We start from the raw sequence: 19,600 nt of genomic DNA on the forward strand, positions 1-19,600 counted from the left end.
CATTGCTCGCAATGCTTCAGGCTACGCTCTGCCCACTATTTTATTCTCCCACCATGCCCTAGTGGATGGTAGGGCATGAAATACCAACTGTCAGCACATGTCGGCTCAAAAAACAGTGAACAACCCCATGTCGACCTTTTGGCTGTCGACCTTGCCCATGTCAACCTAATGCTTGTGTCGACCTAGACCCATGCCTACCTAGTGGTGTTGACCTAATGCTTGTTGACCTACAATAGTTGTTGTAGACCCAATGACCATATCCTGGAAAATTTACCTTGGACTATCATAAAAGAGGTGTGCAATTGTTACCCATCTAGTACAGAAAGTTTGTGGTCACACAGCATTCACAGAAATTGTATTATTTCTCTTGCATCATAAAAATGTTTTGTTCAATAGCAGAGCAATGTGTTGACTTTTCCCATGCTAATCGAGGCTTACAGGGCTGATTGTATAGCAGTGGTGTCAAACTCATAGCCCTCCAGCTGTTGTGGAAATACATGTCTCAGTATGCCCTGCCACAGTTTTAGAAATCAGTTATATAAAATCTGTGGCAGGGCATGCTGGGACATGTAGTTCCACAACAGCTGAAGGGCCATGAGTTTGACACCACTGTTGTATAGCATGTGTATTTGAGGAACACAAAATACATTGAGATGGTCATGGAGTTGTTAATGATGATGAAAGTCTTCAAAAAAAAAAAAAAATCAAAATGTGGAGGAACATTCACAAATAATTTTGAATTAACCCTGGGTTCAGTCTACAAATAATAGCAGAGGTGGTAACCATCGGGAAATACATTTTTAGAAAGTTTTTCAACAAGATCTTAGGTTCCAAGGCTTCTTCCTGCCTAGCAGAAAGAAAATCAAATGCCAATTTGTACAGATATTTTGGAACAAATTACAATAGATTCACATTCTGAAAGATAAGTTATTATGACGGCACAATCCTGAGAAAAAAAGTGCTAGTCCATGCACTAAAGCCCCTGTTGAGACTACTGAGCGCTGAGTTACAACACGGCTTAGATCATTGGAAAATAAGAATGCATTGGTGTGGTTGCAGTAGGGTAGTACATACAAGCGAAACAGTTAAAATTTACTTTGGATAATTAAACATAAAAATCATAGCATCAGTTTTCCTATTTAATAGCCACAAAATGGATGTAATGCAAGCATATTACTCTGTACTTATTGTGCAGCTTTCATGACCTTCCCTCTTCATAACCATATCTTCCAGCTTTACCTCCTTTTCCCTCTAATCCAGGCATGTCCAAACTATGGCCCTCTGGCTGTTGTGAAACTACAAGTCCCATCATGCCTTGACACAGTTTAGGGAATGCTAAAACTATGGCAAGGCATGCTGGGATGTGTAGTTTCACAACAGCTGGAGGGCCACAGTTTGGACATGCCTACTCTAATCATTACCCTTTCCAATCTTTTAACCAACTCTCAATCACCCCTTAATTCCCACCCTATCCTACATTTGCTCAATCACAACATATTTGTATATTTCTTTTGTTTAAGTAGCTGCCCCTCAACAAACCGGCTTAACGGAATTTAGAGAAGGTGGATAATGCATCACACCCCTAAGATAAGATCACATAGCAAAATCAGCACATAATATGAAATAAGCATATGAGATTGTCTAGAGAAAAAAATAATAATCATATAACCAAGGGTTGGAGTATTCTATTCATCTTAGGTCGCCTAGTCCAGTGGTTCTCCACCTCAGTCCTCAAGGACTCCACCCAACAATGCACGTTTTCCAGGTCACCTGGCAGGTGCACTCATTTTAAGTGACACATTTTAAAAGATCACAGGTGAAGCTAATTATTTCACCTGTGATATTCTGTGTAGAGACCTGCAAACTGTTGGGGGTAACTTGCGGGCCGAGGTTGAGAACCACTGGTCTAGCCAGTTAAACCCCTTTTACACCAAACTTCAATATTACCAGGTAAAGCAGTTCTACTAGGTAATTTGTTCAGTGTAAAAGGGTCAAAACGGGTCTTATATCCCATGTCGCCAAATCTGCTTTTTCACCAGGATACTCAAAATGCCAGGTAATTGCAAGGTCACAGGTCTAAAAGGGGCTTCTGTCACATTTCTACTACTGCACTAAAATTCACGTCACATTCTTGTCAATAGATAATTCAGCATAGAACTGAGAGAATACACACATTAGCAGCAGTTTCTGTCCATTAATCTTTTATAAAACTGAAAGACAATGAAGACCGTACAGAGACAGTCAGAGATAGAAAATGCATTATGCAGTTAATGGACTGAAACTAAATTTAGGTGAGAAAGACAGTAAAACAAACACGGTGGAATAGAACAGTGCAGAACCCTGCTGCTGTAAGACATACAAAAGACTTACAAAGATTTATTTTTTTCACAACGACAGAAATTCGACTTGCCCTATTCAATCCCCATTCCAATTTTTTTTATCTAGGAAAAAAAAATCCAGCATCGGCGAAAACAGTGCAGATCAGCGAATTTGTCGCAAATCCACGTAGTTTCTTCGTAGCCATTTCTGCCCATGCCAATTTGCGCCCCTCCTACAATAGGGCCAAAAATGCTTGTTATTGAATACTGATCGGCAAATTATTGCCAATTTTCAGCTGACCAGCTTCTAATAATGAAAAGAGGAGATACTGCCCATAGCAACCAAACAGATTGTATTATTTCTCAATTGCATCCTAAAAAAAAAACATCACCTCCCTTTATTTTTAGAAACTTCGGTAAATTTTCCCCTAAGTGTCTAATTCATCCATGATGGGGTTGAGACTTGGGTTGATGAAGTGGTATATAGGCTTTAATAAATTTAAGGCAAAGCTAGCGGGATACGGTCATTTGGTCTACAGTATGATGGTCGACAGTCATTAGGTCGACATAGGTCTAGTTCGACATAGGAAAAGGTCAACATGTTTTTAGGTCGAAAGGTCATTAGTACGACATTGTCTAGGTCGACAGTCAAAAGGTCGACATGGGGTTTTTCACTTTATTTATTTTTTGAGTCGAAAGGCGGTATTTCATGCCCTATCATCCACTAGGGCGTGGTGGGAGAATAAAATAGTGTGCCGAGCGTAGCGAGGCAACGTGCCCGACGCATTGCAAGCGCACTTTAAACTGTGTCCATGTCAACTGTGTTGACATCTAGGTCAAAAAACTGAAAAACCCCATGTCGACCTAGACATTGTCGAACTAATGACCTTTCGACCTAGAAACATGTCGATCTACACATGTCGACCTTTTACTATGTCGACCATCATGCTGTAGACCAAATGATCCCAACCCAAGCTAGCAAAAGGAGAGCAGAAAAGACATTTGTGGTACAGAACAAAATAAATACATGTAAAACGGTCATAAATGGGAAGTTAGAAATGAAGCAGTATTGGCCCAAACAGGATTAGCCAGCCAGGAGAAAAAGTGCTAACCCCACTACCAGGACCCAGTTACCTCATTCCATCTCCCGCTCCACCAACTAGAACCCAAACTCCCAACTGGCTTCATCCTGCTACCTATTTAGTCTGTCCCATCCCAATACATAAATTACCCCATTCTCCGTGGCCTGGCTACCACCGGGGCACACACCATAGCATATTATATAGCTAGAAACCTTAAAGATTTGGAAACACATTGCCTTAAAGTCAGAATCTGTAAGAATACACTACCTGTTAGTGTGTGTGTGTGTGTGTGTGTGTGTGGATTTTTTTTTTTTTTTTAAACCGGGTCAAAAAATTCAGGCCAATTTATTATGCTTTCACCCATTCATTACTTACCATAGGCCATTGCTTGTTACCAGAGATTGGCATTTGTGATTTATTTTTGTTTTGTGAAAAATGATCTTTGGGGTTTGTGTTAAATTAAAATGGTAACCCCCCCCCCCCCCAAAAAAAAAAAAAATGCACATATTAATATATGGAAACATAGGGACCATTTTTTACATAAGGAAAGTAATTGCAGATTTCAACAGATTCTTCTATCTTAAAACATAAATTTGATTTCCATATAAATGACAGAAAAAACTAATTTGAAGAATGACCCTACTTATATTATGCATTTAAAAAATAATAAAAATAATTTTTTACAGTGCAAATGAAATATAGCCCAGATATGCAGAGCACATAATCCATCATTTATTTCTCCTGTGATTTACTAGGTCATTTCCTTTCAGAGTTCAACAATCTGGCATAACAGGTTGGTAGAGACTCTATCCAATAGTGTCCTTCCATGGTTCAGCTTTCTTTGCAGATACCTTTATTTTCTTTCTCTCCTGCAAGGGATTCTGGGTAAAGGTCTGTCTCATAGGTCCTGCAGAAAATAAATCCAGTTCAATTTCTAAACTGCACTTACGTCAAATTAGTGATGTGTTTTGCTCAAGACATTATATACATGTAACAGTAAACATTACAATTTAGATTTATATAGTTCGGGTAGTTTCACACATGTCGGCTGACCCCGGATGGCGAAACCCCACACGGCCAAGAAGCCGTGCAGTGCACAGAAGTTTACAATGGTCAGGACGGCCACAGCCCAACAGCCGTCCTTTTTAGTGGTGGCATCCGGCTGCCGAGTGAATGGACACAATCCTGTCCATTATTAACTACTGTGTACGGCACGGCTTTTATCCGTGCAGTGTTTCGCCGCCCGGCGCCAGCCGGAGCGTGAGAAACCGTCCTTAGGCTACAAAGAAATAACATTTGGCTTTATTTACAAAATAATGGTGACGTCTATGTGAATGAAGAGAGCCACATTGTGACATTTTATATCAAGTGTTAAACTAACCTTTTGCTGCAATGTCCAGATGATTTTTAATTCTGTATTCTCTCTCCTCCAGCTGTTTTGCTACCTGGGCATTACTCCAGCCTACAGGACAAGTGTTCGTTTATTATGTAACAAAACGAAATTAACAATTATTCTGCACATCCCAACAGAGACACCAATTTGTAATCATGTGCAACTTAATTACAAACATAAAATATAATTTGAAAACCAAATTAGCTAGATCTTCAGTACTTCTTAGTAACACTACAATGTCCGACTGCGCACATTGGGCCTGATACGGAGTTAATTGCATAAGAATATTTTTTCTCAAATAAGAAAAACCATGTGCACTGCAAATGTAACATTTGGGTGGGGTGTGTTCAAACTTAAATCTAAATTGCAGTGTAAAATAAAAACAGCCAGTATTTACCCTGCACTGAAACAAAATAACTCACCCAAATCTAACTCTCTTTGCACATGTTACACCTGCCCCACCTGCAGTGCACATGGTTTTGTCCATACTGAAAATAACCAGCGAGGTGGAACGGCAAGTGAAGGGGCAACCGTTGATACTCTGATGGCGAGCAATCGCCACTGCTCGCCAGCACCATTGTAATAAACCCTTAAACCAATAAATTGTTTACTCGCAGCTGCACAAACCTTCTCATCACACTGTTCCTGGAATATAAAACACTACCTTTTTTCAAGCTCTTTATGAAGCCTTCCTGTGGGGGGAGCGTTGAGGGGTCATGCTGAATTTTTTCTGGAATATTTAGTTTCTGACGAACAACTGGAACTCTTAAAAGAGCCACTTGTGCTATTGAGAAAAAGTTGGAAGTGGCCCAATACATGAACACAGCCTAAAAGATAAAATAATTTGCTAATGAAGTGGATGTTAAGACAAAGGCTGTAGGCCTAGAATTTTTACAGTTAAAGAAACAGTACTCACTGTAGGAAAGTTGATGGTAAATGCAAAAATGGTAAGTGGCATAATACGCATAACATTCTTCATCATTGCGAGCTGAGGATTATTCACACCGAACTCTGCTCCCAACTGGAAAACAATAACTTGCATGACACAACAATAGCAGTATTAAAATAAAGAGAATACAAGAAAAGCGAAATAAAAAATATAATTATGTCCAGTGTTAGGATAAAAGAGGGCCTTAAAAATGGATCCAAACCCAGGCACAGATGGATTTATACATAAACACCTCACCTCTATAACTGCCAGCATGCTGCAGGTGACAACTACTGGTAGGACATATATAGGGTCAGCCATAGTCAGGTCTGTGAACCACCAGAGACCGCCCGTCTGCATGCTGGGAACTGGAAGATATGCCATCTGCCTCAGTGCCACAAAGAAGGAGATAAATACTGGCATCTATAAAGGAAAGAAAATAATTTAGGCTACCAATGCAATTAAAAAGGATTTTGCAAAGGAAAAACATACAGGGCCCCAATAGAAGTACTAAAATTATTGTACATGACCATGGCTAATATTTGGAAAATAATGAAATGAAAATTGCTTGTATCTATAAAAATAATTAAATACATTGATAAAAGTGATGCCAAAACCAAAACTGTGCATAAATGATTTTTTGGTACTTGTTTCCTAGCACGGCACCCATTGCATGGTATACCATAAGACTAAATATGGTATACGATGCGACGCGATATTGTACAATAAAAAAAATAGCATCTTATGCCATACAATTGCATACAATGCGATGGTATACTATTTTTTATTGTACAACCACACTGATGGGTCCTTACAATGTTAAATGCCCCCCCCCCCCCCCACTGTCAACGCCAACCCGAAGCGTGGCGAGCGCATTGAGCCCACGACGGGCGGCGGTACGCGTACTCCGACCTTTTCATACCCCCACTATCCATGTCAGCGTGGAGTTGATTGTAGATAGTGTGGCGAGCGCAGCGAGCCTGAAGCGTGGCGAGCCCCGCAAGGGGACGTGCAATACATGTAAAGTTATACGCGTCCGCTCGTCACGCTTCGGGCTTGCTGCGCTCACCACACTATCTAGAATCAGCTCCACGTCGACGTGGATAGTGGGGGTATGAAAAGGTCGGAGGACGCGTAGCGCCGCCCCTCGCGGGCTCGCCACACTACGGGTTTGCGTTGATAGTGGGGGTGCATTTAACATTGTAAGCACCCATTGGGGTGCTTATACAATGAAAAATCGTATCGCATCGCATGCATTGTATGCGGCTATATGGCATGCGATGCAATAAGATGAAAATCTTGGGCGCCATGCTAGGAAACAAGTACCGATTTTTTTTATATATATATATATATATATATATATATATATATATATATATATATATATATATATATATATATATATATATATATATATATATATATATATATATATATATATATATATATATATATATATATACACTGAATATTCTTTCTAAATTATTTACATGAGTATGGGTGTCCTTGTGGAATAAATAACCCAGTGTGATTCTCCCTCCTGGTCACTTACACCATGGTAGAAAATATTATATTTATTTATTAACAGTTTCTTATATAGCACAGCATATTCTGTTGCGCTTTACAAAGGAGACAGTGATACAACAAACAGGGTATTTACAGACAGTCAAACGGTAGGAGGGCCCTGCTCGCAAGCTTACAATCTATAGGGGAATAGGCATTGATACTTAAGGATAGATACTGTATTCTTTATTGCATTGATTCCACCAGAATGCAAGGTTCTGTGACTGGTTCTGGAATTTGATAAGCTTGCCTGAAGAGATGGGTTTATAGGGAACGCTTATAGGTTTGGAGACTGGGGGAGAGCCTTATTGTGCTTGGGAGGGCATTCCACAGAGTGGGTGCAGCCCGAAGAAAGTCCTGCAATCGGGAATGGGAGCGAGTAATGAGTGTGGATGAGAGATGCAGATCTTGGGAGGAGCGTAGAGGTCGGGTTGGAAGATATTTTAAGAGAAGATATGTATGTTGGTGTAGTATGGTTTATGGCTTTGTGTGTAATTAAATATATATGAGTATAATCCCACTAAATTACCTCTGTTTATACTATGCTTACAAGTGGGTGTGTCCTGGGAGGGAAGATATGGATACTTATGCACATCTCTCACAGAAACTACTGTACTATTGCATAAAGTCTATAGTATATAGTTACCTAAAAGCAAATGTAAACAGATTGCCTACAGTTAATAGAAGGATCCCCTGGTATATTTTGGTATATGTGGGAAGGGGGCGCAGAATTAAAAAGTGTTTCCCCAATATAAGGTTTAACTTAATGGGCAGATAAACACCCTGGGGCCGAAGCACTAAGCTTCAAAAGTGATAAAATGGAGAGTGATAAACAGCCAGCCAACCAGCTCCTACCTGCCATGTCACAGACTGTGTTAGAAAAATGTCAGGCAGGAACTGATTGGTTGGTTCGTTATCACTCTCCATTTTATCACTTTTGAAGCTTTGTGCATCTGGCTCAGTCTCTGGTGTCTTAGATCTGCTGTACGGGAAGTGGGCGGGCAGCTGACATCCACTGACGTCAGCTGCCCAGCCCCCCACATCATTGCTGAATTACCATGGGAACGTCCAAGAAATGCAGAGCTTTCCCATGGACAAAGCCCCATGCCGCAGCCCCACGGGACTATACAAGACGCCAAGTCCGTTCGCCCAGGGACCCTGCACATACACCAGTATGCACAGACTGAAAACATTGCTCCCCTGTGCGAATCATTCAGAATGAACCCCTATATCACAAGGATTCCTGATGTGCTTAGAGACACTGACCTCTTCATCTTGCACAATACGAGTGCCACTACCTGGCTCTCATCCTAGTTTTACATCTTCTATAACCAAATGTAAGCATCTGACCTCCATGACTGTTAAATGTTGTCTAGTGCCTTTGGAATTCGTTCTTTCCTGGATTTTCTGAACTAACCTTCATAACACCCATACCTGACTAATACTGTATGCTATAGGTCCACCTCATAGGTGGATTGCTCTGAAACATGAAAATGCTTTATTTTAGAATTAGAAGACAAATCTGTATCACAAACCGCGCCCATAGTGACATACAGAAACACACCTGCACTAAGGGCACCAAAAAACCTCGGAGAGGATTGACATCATGTTTCTTCTGATACAGGGTAAGCTCAGTGTAGGCTTTGGAGACTGAGGGGGAGAAAAGAAGGAAGCGGTTACACTGTTCCACCACATCTCCTATATGAACGCACAAAGAAGCACACAGAAAATACATGCACGACCATAGGTCACCTGACAAAAACTGGACCTTAACCATCTATTCTTCTTACATTCAAATTTGTTCCCCGACTGCTTGGCTTCATTCATGCGAGTGGTCATTGCAGTTATCTGGGGCATGTGGTTATTCAGTTTGGCAGCTTCTCTCTGGCCTTTAACGATCAGTGGAAAAATCAAGATGCGAGCAACTAGTGTAGCTGCAAGAGAGAGACATAAGGAAGGATACTCTCAAATGTTTTAAGAAACATAATGGCAGTTTCCACACAATAATAGTAATACATGTAATTAATATTTTACACCAGCACCCACCTGATACAATTGCACCCCACCAAGGAAGGCCTATGTCCACATGTAAGAACTCCAGAATGTTTTGTACCAATCCTGTAGGGGTGTGGCCTGCAAGGCCCAATTCTGCCAAGCCTTGTTCCACCTGACCCAGCGTCTCTGGAACTGTGGAGATGACCTCAGAAACTGGCTGAGGTAACACAGCTTCTGGAGTGGGAGGGGATGGAGGTAGTTGTGCCTCTGTGAGAACTGGAACCTATTAAAAAAGCAGTAATACATTGTAGGATATTGTGTGAGTGGCATCTGAGAAGCAGGATGCAACATAATGCAAATGAGAACAGCTTTATAAAACAAAATGTTTTATGGGTACATTTGCTAAAGCTCCTAAAAATAAAAAAAGATGATGTTGCCCAAAGCAACCAATTAGTTTTGGTCTATAATTTTATAGGACGTAACTTAAACGATAGACAGAATCTGATTGGTTGCTATGGGCAACATCACCTCTTAATTTTTTGAAACTTTACTTATACCCCTTTCACATTGCAACTAATTACCGGGTACAAGCCGGTTTCTTGACGGCTCGACCCATTAATTAGTAAGATGTGAAAGAGGTTACCGGATGCCGCAAACGGTTAGCAACATGGCAAGAAGAACCGGTAAGAAAGCAGAGTTCGAGCGACCGGTTTCCTGTTCACACTCTTGAGGAGGCAGCGCTTGGAGCAGCGCCAGCTCTAAGTGCTGCCTCCTCCCCCACCCCCGATGACATCAGCGAACCGGCAATATTGCTGGTTTGCTGTTTGCAGTGTGAACAGACCACACCGGACAGAACCGGTTTACCCCTTAGACCAGGCATGGCCAAACGGTGGCCCGCGAGTTGTTGTGAAACTACATATCCCAGCATGCCTTGTCATAGTTTTAGCATTCCCTTATAGCAAAACTGTGGCATGGCATGATGGGACTTGCAGCTTCACAACAGCTGGAGAGCCATAGTTTGGAAATGCCTGCCTTAAGTTGGATACACACCTAAAAAGATTTATCTGTCCACTCTGTCTGGTGGGAATAAAAATCTGGCAATGTATGGGAGCAAATGGAAGTCAACCATTTACTCCTAAACAATGGAAAATACACAAAAATGATTGGTTAAATTTGTTTGATTTAACAAATGTATCCAATTTGTCTGAATGACCATTTTCCAGAGAATGGCAGCCAATGGTCGAGTATCTCTTGATTGCACACATTACCAGATTTTTGTTCCCACCAGACCGTTTGGACAGAAAACTTTAGGTGTGTACCCAGCATTAGGGTCTAGTGGCAAAATGGTTCACAGTTACTTGTCTTTAACAAATAACTGTTATACCTCCTGTTGGAAAAGCTGTATTTTATTTGTCAAAAACAGTACTACTAGTAAAATAACACCCTTTCCTAGTTATCCATATGCACATTTAAAAAGTTATAAGGAAGGAGTTAAGAATTCACTATTTTTATGCATGGATATTTCAATCCTACAAAAATACAAAACACAAGCTTGGGTAAAGCGGGAACATTGACTGACCACACAACAGTTTTTAATCCTACAGGAAATAAACAGCTAAGATTTACCCATTTCCTTCATAAGGTGCCCATACACGGTACAATCGTTATGTGCGATGAGATGCGCGCTCCCGTCACACATCTCATCGCACAGCTCAAAAAGTATGTGCTGCACATACTTCTTGTACTAGATCTCATCGCATTGCAAAACTGATGCGATGAGATGTACCGTGTATGGGCACCTATAAAACTATTTTTTTAGAAAAAAAGAAAGATAAAACATGGAAATGGAGACTGGTGTGATAAATCTGTATATAAGGTGAATCATAGCTTGCGTTTAAGAGTGAGAAGTGTTGACTGTTACGCTGGTAACTATATCATGGTGCATATTGTTCAGTGTGTACAATATCGTTACTGATGCGCGTTCCCGCCTGAACATGCAGTCCAATCTGATGATATCGTCAGTGCCTGCATGTTAGGTGGGGGTAATGGTGACTTCATTTTCTATATCGTTAACTATATTGTTCACTTTTGCGGCACCGCCGATAATATTAGCAACATCAGCATTGCTGCATATTGTGTAGTGTGTACAGGGCAATAAAAGCATGCAAGTCTATGGATATTTGGTGGGCTTGGAGGGAGGGGTTTCTGTCCAAACACCACAAGTGAACTGTAATCTAATTTAACTGCAATGGGATGGTGGGCTAACAAATCAACATTATTTGGCAACTCAATACCTTTATAAAATGGAACCTTTAATCACCCTCACTTACCATTCAGTAGTTTTGTATTGGTCTTACTACTGTACCTTAAAAATAAATAAACTGAAACTTCGCAAAAGGGAAAGATTTGTCAAGGTTAAAGTACATGTAAAGCTGTGTTTCTCATAATTACATACATTATGGATCCTTATTACACAAATCATTTGCTAAGCAGGTCAATGATGCATTATTTGACTGCTATGCAGCAGGCGGCTGTTAGCAGCAAGATCAGGGCTGGCCAATTGCGGCCCTCCAGATGTTGATGAACTACACATACCAGCATGCCTTGCATCAGTTTCAGCATGGCCACATAGCAAAACTAATGCAAAGCATCCTGGGATGTGTAGTTCATCAAACATCTGGAGGGCCGCAATTGGCCAGCCCTGAGCAACATAGTTTTACATTCCAGAAACTGAACTGATGTGTAAAGTTCTGCATATGGGTGGAAAAAATATTTCTGAATAAAATATACCCACTTTGATTCCGACTCTTCATCAGCCCCTGACAAGCACAGCAAAAATGCACTGTATCGACTGATGAGGTTGTATACAGGACCAGTATTTAAAAATCAGATACGTTTTTGACCTACTGTACATAAGACCCCGCCAGTAGCTTGTCATAAAGATATATGAAGAACATCAGCTGTCTAACTAGCGAGATCGCATGGCACGAAACCACGTGCGATGCGATTTCACTATAGCCCCCCTAAGCAAATACACAAGTACCCATTTTACTTTAAGCCTTCATTAAGTCATTATTTTTCTTGCAATGTTCACATAAATGCATGAGAGGCACATAAAATAGGCCAATGCCCATAGCAAAAAAGTATAAGACGGAATTGAAAGCACATTCAGTAATCCATTACCAAATATTAATATCAATTATCAACATTTCCTGAGTGCAGTCACCTGGCTGGCAGCTTTGATTGCTGTGCTTTGGTACCGAACATTCAATAAGACCAGCTGTTGATGTGTCCGATGGGCCTGGGGCCTGTGCAGCCGTAATGTGATTGGACATCTGTGATACTGACAGAATACATAAAAAAGTTAAATACAAATCATTGCAATGGCAGGTTTGCTATGAATCATTTTTGGAAAAGCTCGTAATAAAACATCCACAACAAATAGGATAATCTCACATAACATCCTGACTAGCAGTCAAAGCTCAGGAAACCTATAACCACAAGTGCCACATTTCCTACTGTGAGGTTGAAAGTGGAAAAAACATACCCAAAGCAACTAAATAGCTTATAGAAAGGATTTATCAAGTAAATTCTATAAATTTAGAGAGCCTGAGAAAAAAAAATGTCTATATAGAGATAGTGGGATAGCACTGAGTCAAAACTTCTTCAAGAACCTTGGGCCCTGGTCATGTAAGGCTTTGAAAGTCAGTAAACCAGTCTTGAAAATAATTTGCCATCTTACAGGCAGCCAGTTAAGGGAGTGTAGAATCGGCATTATGCAGTTGTAATAGGCTCACTGGTTAGTAGCCTGGTGGCTCTGCTTTGCGCATAGTAGCCTACCCTCTTCCTTTGTGCAGGAAACTCCCTGATATACTGAAGCAACAATCTACCTATCTACCTAATGCTGCTTTTCAGCTGACATAAAAATCCCAGGTTTTTGCATATGAACGCACACCTACCCGGAAATTTTGACAGAGGAACAGGTACAAGTTAAAAATCCTGAGCAAAGTGACCAGGGATTTTTACCCGGAAACCAAGCAGAGTTTTTAGTGGGTATATAAGTGAAAGGAGAAAAACAAAAAAGTGGAATAATTAGACTGAAGACAGAGAGTGGAAGTTTTCTTGAGGGGGACAATGTAATAGCAGATAATATTAATAATTATTTCTGCTCAGTATTCACTGCTGAAAGAGAGGGGAAGGGGCCACAGTTAAGTTGCAAGTATAGTCAGAAAACTGAGGGAGAGACAAGTACATTTACAGAGGAGAAAGTCCTGACAGAACTCTCAAAACGGAAAGTGGATAAATCAATGGGGCCAGATGGGATACATCCAAGGATACTAAAAGAGCTTAAAGGGGAGCTGGTAAAACCAATAACAGAATTATTCAACCAGTCACTAGCTACTGGAGTAATCCCAGAGGACTGGAAAACAGTGAATGTAGTCCCACTGCACAAAAGTGGAAGCAAGGAAGAGGTAAGCAACTATCGACCAGTGAGCCTTACATCAGTAGTAGGGAAATTGATGGAAACAAAGAGTTGTAGAATATCTCAAAACCAGCAATTTACAGGATCCAAAACAGCATGGGTTTACTAGGGGAAGATCATGTCAAACAAATCTTATTGACTTTTTTGACTGGGTAACTAAAGTAATAAATCAAGGTGGGGCTGTAGATGTAGCTTATCTAGACTTTAGTAAAGCTTTTGACACCGTTCCACATCGCAGACTGTTAAATAAACTTGAAAGCTTGGTATTGGATTCTAAGATAGTTGAATGGATAAAAGCGTGGTTGCAGGACAGAAAACAGAGAGTTGTAGTAAACAGAGTACAGTCAAAGGAGGGAAAGGTTACAAGTGGAGTACCCCAGGGATCTGTACTTGGACAGGTGCTTTTTAATATCTTTATTGGTGATATTGCAAATGGAATTGAGGGTAAAATGTGCCTTTTTGCAGATGACACAAAGGTATGCAGCAGGGTAGACACACCAGGAGGGGTAAAACAAATGATTGAGGATCTAGGTAGATTAGAGAAATGGTCAAGAGAATGGCAACTACAGTTTAATGCCAAAAAATGCAAAATCATACACTTGGGTCTCAAAAATCCAAAGACTAAATATAGTATAAATGGCACTATAATGGAAACTACTGAGGAAGAGAGGGATCTAGGTGTCACTATTTTAGGGGACTTAAAAGCAGGTAGGCAATGTAACAAAGCAATGATGAAGGCAAGTCAGATGCTTGGTTGCATAGGGAGAGGTATCAGTAGTAGAAAGAAGTAATAATGCCACTGTATAGGTCATTGGTACAACCTCACCTAGAGTATCGTGTTCAGTTCTGGAGGCCATATCTCCAGAAGGATATAAATACATTAGAGACTGTACAAAGAAGAGCAACTAAAATGGTGCATGGCCTCCATCACAAAACGTACCAGGAAAGACTAAAAGATCTTAATATGTATACTTTAGAGCAGAGAAGGGAAAGGGGGGACATGATAGAAACTTACAAATATATCAAGGGTTTTAACAAGGTACAGGTGGGAGACATTCTTCACAGGAAGAGGAGCAACAGAACACGAGGACATGCACTGAAACTAGAGGGAGGAAGATTCAGGGGAAATGTGAGGAAGAATTACTTCACAGAAAGAGTAGTAGATAAGTGGAATAGCCAACCATCAGAGGTGGTAGACGCAAATACAGTAGTACAATTTAAACATGCTTGGGATATTGATATCCTTACAAAAAAATAAGGATCAAATATGGTTTGAGGTAACATGTTTAAAAAAGGGGCAGACTAGATGGGCCAAGTGGTTCTTATCTGCCGTCAAATTCTATGTTTTTATGTAACCCGGGTATCAAGCCATGGAAGTGGCTCTCCATCAGGATTTTCGACCAGTGCAGGAGAGGCTGGCCATTATGCAGCCACCTCCTGCCAATGCCCACTGATCCCCGCTTTCCATTCAGTAGAAACTGTGTCTACCTGAGAAAACCCAGGAACTGGGACCCCAGTGTGGAGGCCTAAAGGTGCCCACACACGCACCGATCCCGGCGGTGCGATGCTATGCGATGGGGTGCGCAATCCCGCGGCACCTCATCGCACAGTACAAAAAGTATGTGCTGCACATACTTTTTGTACTAGCTTTTTATCGCATAGCATGCACAAAGCATACGATGCGATGCTATGTGTGCTAGTTAAGCACAAAACACACGCCGGGATCGATGCGTCTGTGGGCACCTTAACAAAATCTCGGGTCAAACATCATGGTTTTTCACCTGGGATTTTGGTGGAAAAGTGGTAGAAGTCAATTACTGCACATAACCCATGTTATGAAACGGTTACATTCTTGGGAAACAAATCAGAAATATATACATTCAAACTGAATCATCTGTGCAATTTACCTGCCTTGGATATGAGGCTATATGTATTTTAAATAAGGTTTCTCATGCCCACTTATACCAGCAAGCCTGGTCACACCCTTTATCTTAGACTAGGCTTCAAGCCGTGTGCAACCTGGGTTGTGACTCCTTTTGGACAGGCGCGCCGACCCAGCATAATTCCAGGTGGGTGACGTAACGTCACCAGAGGCTGAGCTGCAGTTAGGGAATGAGATCATTGCAGTGAACAGGCCCCATCGACCCGTGTTACTCGCTTGCACTGCATGGTGATCCTGGGTGAACTTGTGTTACATTTGCCGGGTTTGCTTGCAAAAACCCAGGATTGCACAGCTAGCGTAAAAAGGGGTATTATATGGAACCACTTGTAAACACAATACATGAACAGACCTGTCACGTATCTGTGTCTTTCTTCAACAAGTACAGTAGGTCTTACTAATGGCATTGGGGCTCTACATTTAGCTGTAAGTCATTTTATGACATGCCACTCAGATGCAGCAGTACACACAGCATCCACTGTGCATCTAGGTGCCACCTTTGCAATCTCCATGACATGCTCATAAAAAAGTAGGCAAGTATGGTATTGTAACATCTGCAAGTAGTGCAATTTTTTCTGGTAGAACATGGTACATGGCATTGCAGTAGGCTTTAAAAGATATGATACATATTATGAGGGGGTCAGACCATCACTACTGTATGCACCTGCCTGACCTCCAGACCTGCTCTGCCTCTGTCTGCACTCTGCAGGCCAGCCAGGCACCTACACGTTTCCAATCCACAGAACGATCATTAAGAGCTAATCTCTCAGCCTTATCCCCACCTGTCTCTCTGCTACTTCTGTAAACTTCCAAACACCTCGACCCACCAAAACCCGACATGCGACTTTCATACTGCAGGCCGCCATCTTCTTCGTGGCGTCATATGTAAGCTGCCGAGGTCTGATGACAGCGAGTTGCCGTGCACATGCGCAGTGATGAGGACGCCTGACTGCTCGTTCTTCGTAGTTTCATAATCATTCAGGATTCTTCCCTTCATCCGAGTCAGTACGGGCTGTGTGCGATGTGGGCAGCCGCAGTATGTGTACAAGCAGCTGAAATCACACAGCGACGGCAGTATGCTGCAAGGGGATCACAGGCATGAGGCTGCGTTACTTCCTACATATTGTTATATTGATACTGCAGCATACCTCCCAACATGACCCTCTCCAGGAGGTACAGAATTCTCTGCTCCTGGACTTTCCTCTTAATTTGTGATTGTCCTCACCTGTGGTGAAAACCCTTTCTTATTAGATAACCTGTTAAAAACAGGTGACAGCAATCAGAAAGTAAGAGGAAAGGCCAGGAGTAGAGTAGTTTGTCCCACCTGGCATGGGTCATGTTGGGAGGTATGTTGCAGTGTCCGTCCGAGGCCGCACAATAAGGGTAGAGAATCAGGATGTGTGGCAATGGGCCTTATTCTGTTTGAATCGGACAGATGCATATTTTGGAAGGGCACCGAGTGTTCTTAACCCCGCCTATCGTACAGATTGCTCATGCCCTCCGAATGCGGTAGGACGCTAAGCGAATGGACCTCGAGTGGATGTTTTATGTGAACACCCTCCCCCATCCTCCGATGGTGGCCGAACATCGAATGATGGAACAAGTGGTCAGGCAGCCACGAGTGCTCCAGACCACTCGGACAGTTATCCGTGTGCAAGCAGGTATATGGGCGGGCAGCTGACATCCGGCTATGTCAGCTGTCCACCCCCCACACATGCTTTACGCCCAAATTTCCATATGCACGCCCAGCGTTTTCATTGGAACGCCCATGAACACGGAGCGTACGCATATGGTAATGAGCCCAAACAGTCCTTCACGCCCCTCTGCACCCCCTGCTTGGACAGTGGCAAAAGTGGGGGCGTGGCCTCACGGTAGCTTTGCAAGTATAGGCAATGCCCCCTTACCGCTAGGTCACGCCCGCAAGATTCAGAGTGCGCACCAAAGTGTCCCGCTTCAAAGTCTTCTGATGTTGGGAGGCATGAAATCATAACTTCCTGCAGTGTCTCTCCTGCTAGAATTCTGGGGCCCCTGGGGCAGCTACCCAGTAAGGACATGCATTAAGATCTCAATGCATCGGAACAATGGGCCTGATTCAGACCTGTTTGCTAGGCTGCATACAGCCTAGCGAACAGGTAAACGCCGTCCTGCCAAATGCCTGGTATACGGTCACTAAGATGACAAGAGGAAGGTCGACATGCATTGAGATGACCACTGAAGGTCGACATGCATGAAGGTCGACATGGTGTTAGGTTGACAGGAACATCTGGTCGACAAATGCATTAGGTCAACATGGGCAAGATCCATAGTCAAAAGGTCGACGTGGGGCTTTTCATTTTTTTGGAGCCGTTTCATGCCCTACCATCCACTAGGACATGGAGGGAGAATAGAATAGTGCGCCAAGCGCAGCGAGCCACGCAAGGGGACTCGGTGCAACTTTGTGGTGTCCGTGTCAACTGTGTCAACATTTGGAACAAAAAAATGTAAAACCCCATTTCAGCCAATACTGACTTTTATTTTAACCAGAGATGGCGGAATTCGGGGTGTGTGCTTTCACCATGTGAGGTCAGCCGCCCACCCCGAGCAGGCATCGACCTGCCTGCGTTCACAAAGGGAAGCACAGCGGTTTCATGGGGGCGCCCACCGTTTTTGTGGGCACGCACATGAAATGCTGGCCTTCCCTTCATGCGTGTGCATGTGCAGACCTCCCACCATCAGAATGGAGCCGAATATGCCCTGTTCCAAATGGTATTTAATCAGGCCCTTTATCTGTGTGGAGATACATGTTCTATGGGGGTTATTCAGACCTGATTGCAGCCCTGTGATTTATCGCAGATCATAGCACGCATGCGCAAGACCATTCTGTCAGAAAATGCAAAGTAAGGGGATCATAATACCAGATGGAGGTCTCAGACACTTCGTTGGCTCCAGCACACGATCTCTTTGAAGCCTCAATCTTCTTTTGCTCCTTTATGAAGACTGTGCTTAAATTTTGGATTCTTTTAGGCACTCAATCTGGGTTGGTCTCCGGATGAAATGGGCGGCTATGTTCTGCCAATTCTTCAATGGCTTTGGCCCTTATTCAATTTGTTGCTGTAGTCTTTTGACTTTGTGCGCCAAAGACACTCATAAGCTTGATACTTATCGATGAATCCCTCTATAAACTCGTGCTCCTTAGCCGCTGCAATAGACATTTCTATTGTTATAAAGGAAAACAATGCTTTAATATTTGTAAATTTACAAAGATGTAGAGCTATATAGATTGGTCAATTAATTTTTTAGTTTAGTTCGGTTTTTAAATTTTAAGTTGTTATTACATAACTCACTTTTAATGTTATTTTTACACACATTGTAGTTTTTAATAAAGGAAACTCACAGAAATGTCTGTCACATAACAATGGGAGACAATGCACGGACTGTGTAATGGTTAACATTATAGGTAATTGGCTCCCCTAGAATGTCTGTGTGTGTGTGTGTGTGTGTGTGTACATGTGGTAGGGAATATAGATTGTAAAGCTCCACTGGGCCAGGGACTGATGTGAATGTTCAAATATTCTCTAAAGCACTGCGAAATATGTGTGCTCTATATAAATAACTGGTAATACATAAATAAATATATATAACACAATCAAAGGCCTGGGAACCCGTAAAAATAGCAAACAGTGGTTACATAGCATAATATCAGTATATCATTTATATCAGTGGCATCAAGGGCATAGGAGAGCATGCATATGAGCATTGGTGGACAAATAACATACCAGGTTTCAATTGGATTGCGATGGGATCCAGAATCGAGGAGAGTCCCACTGCTGCGCCAGCACTGTGCACAATGCTTAAAAACATGGCGGTGGGGAGGAGGGGACAGGAAATGACACTCAAATAGACAGGGTCGCACAATGGTT

General features: G+C 42.1%; 1 protein-coding gene across 1 annotated transcript; it reads right to left on the reverse strand.

The window, feature by feature from the left end:
- Positions 1 to 652: 652 nt before the first annotated feature.
- On the reverse strand, positions 653 to 16,654 carry OXA1L (OXA1L mitochondrial inner membrane insertase). The gene is made up of 10 exons (XM_083189294.1): positions 16,484 to 16,654; positions 12,506 to 12,622; positions 9,331 to 9,562; positions 9,075 to 9,218; positions 8,849 to 8,934; positions 5,980 to 6,144; positions 5,710 to 5,814; positions 5,458 to 5,620; positions 4,782 to 4,862; positions 653 to 4,307 (listed from the first exon to the last, which is right to left on the reverse strand). The coding sequence occupies exons 1-10, from the start codon at positions 16,565 to 16,567 to the stop codon at positions 4,207 to 4,209; spliced, it is 1,278 nt and encodes a 425-aa protein (XP_083045420.1). The 5' UTR covers positions 16,568 to 16,654; the 3' UTR covers positions 653 to 4,206.
- Positions 16,655 to 19,600: the final 2,946 nt, after the last annotated feature.

This window comes from Crinia signifera, chromosome 1, assembly GCF_055691185.1.
Source record: "Crinia signifera chromosome 1, ASM5569118v1, whole genome shotgun sequence".
Classification (NCBI taxonomy): Eukaryota; Metazoa; Chordata; class Amphibia; order Anura; family Myobatrachidae; genus Crinia; species Crinia signifera.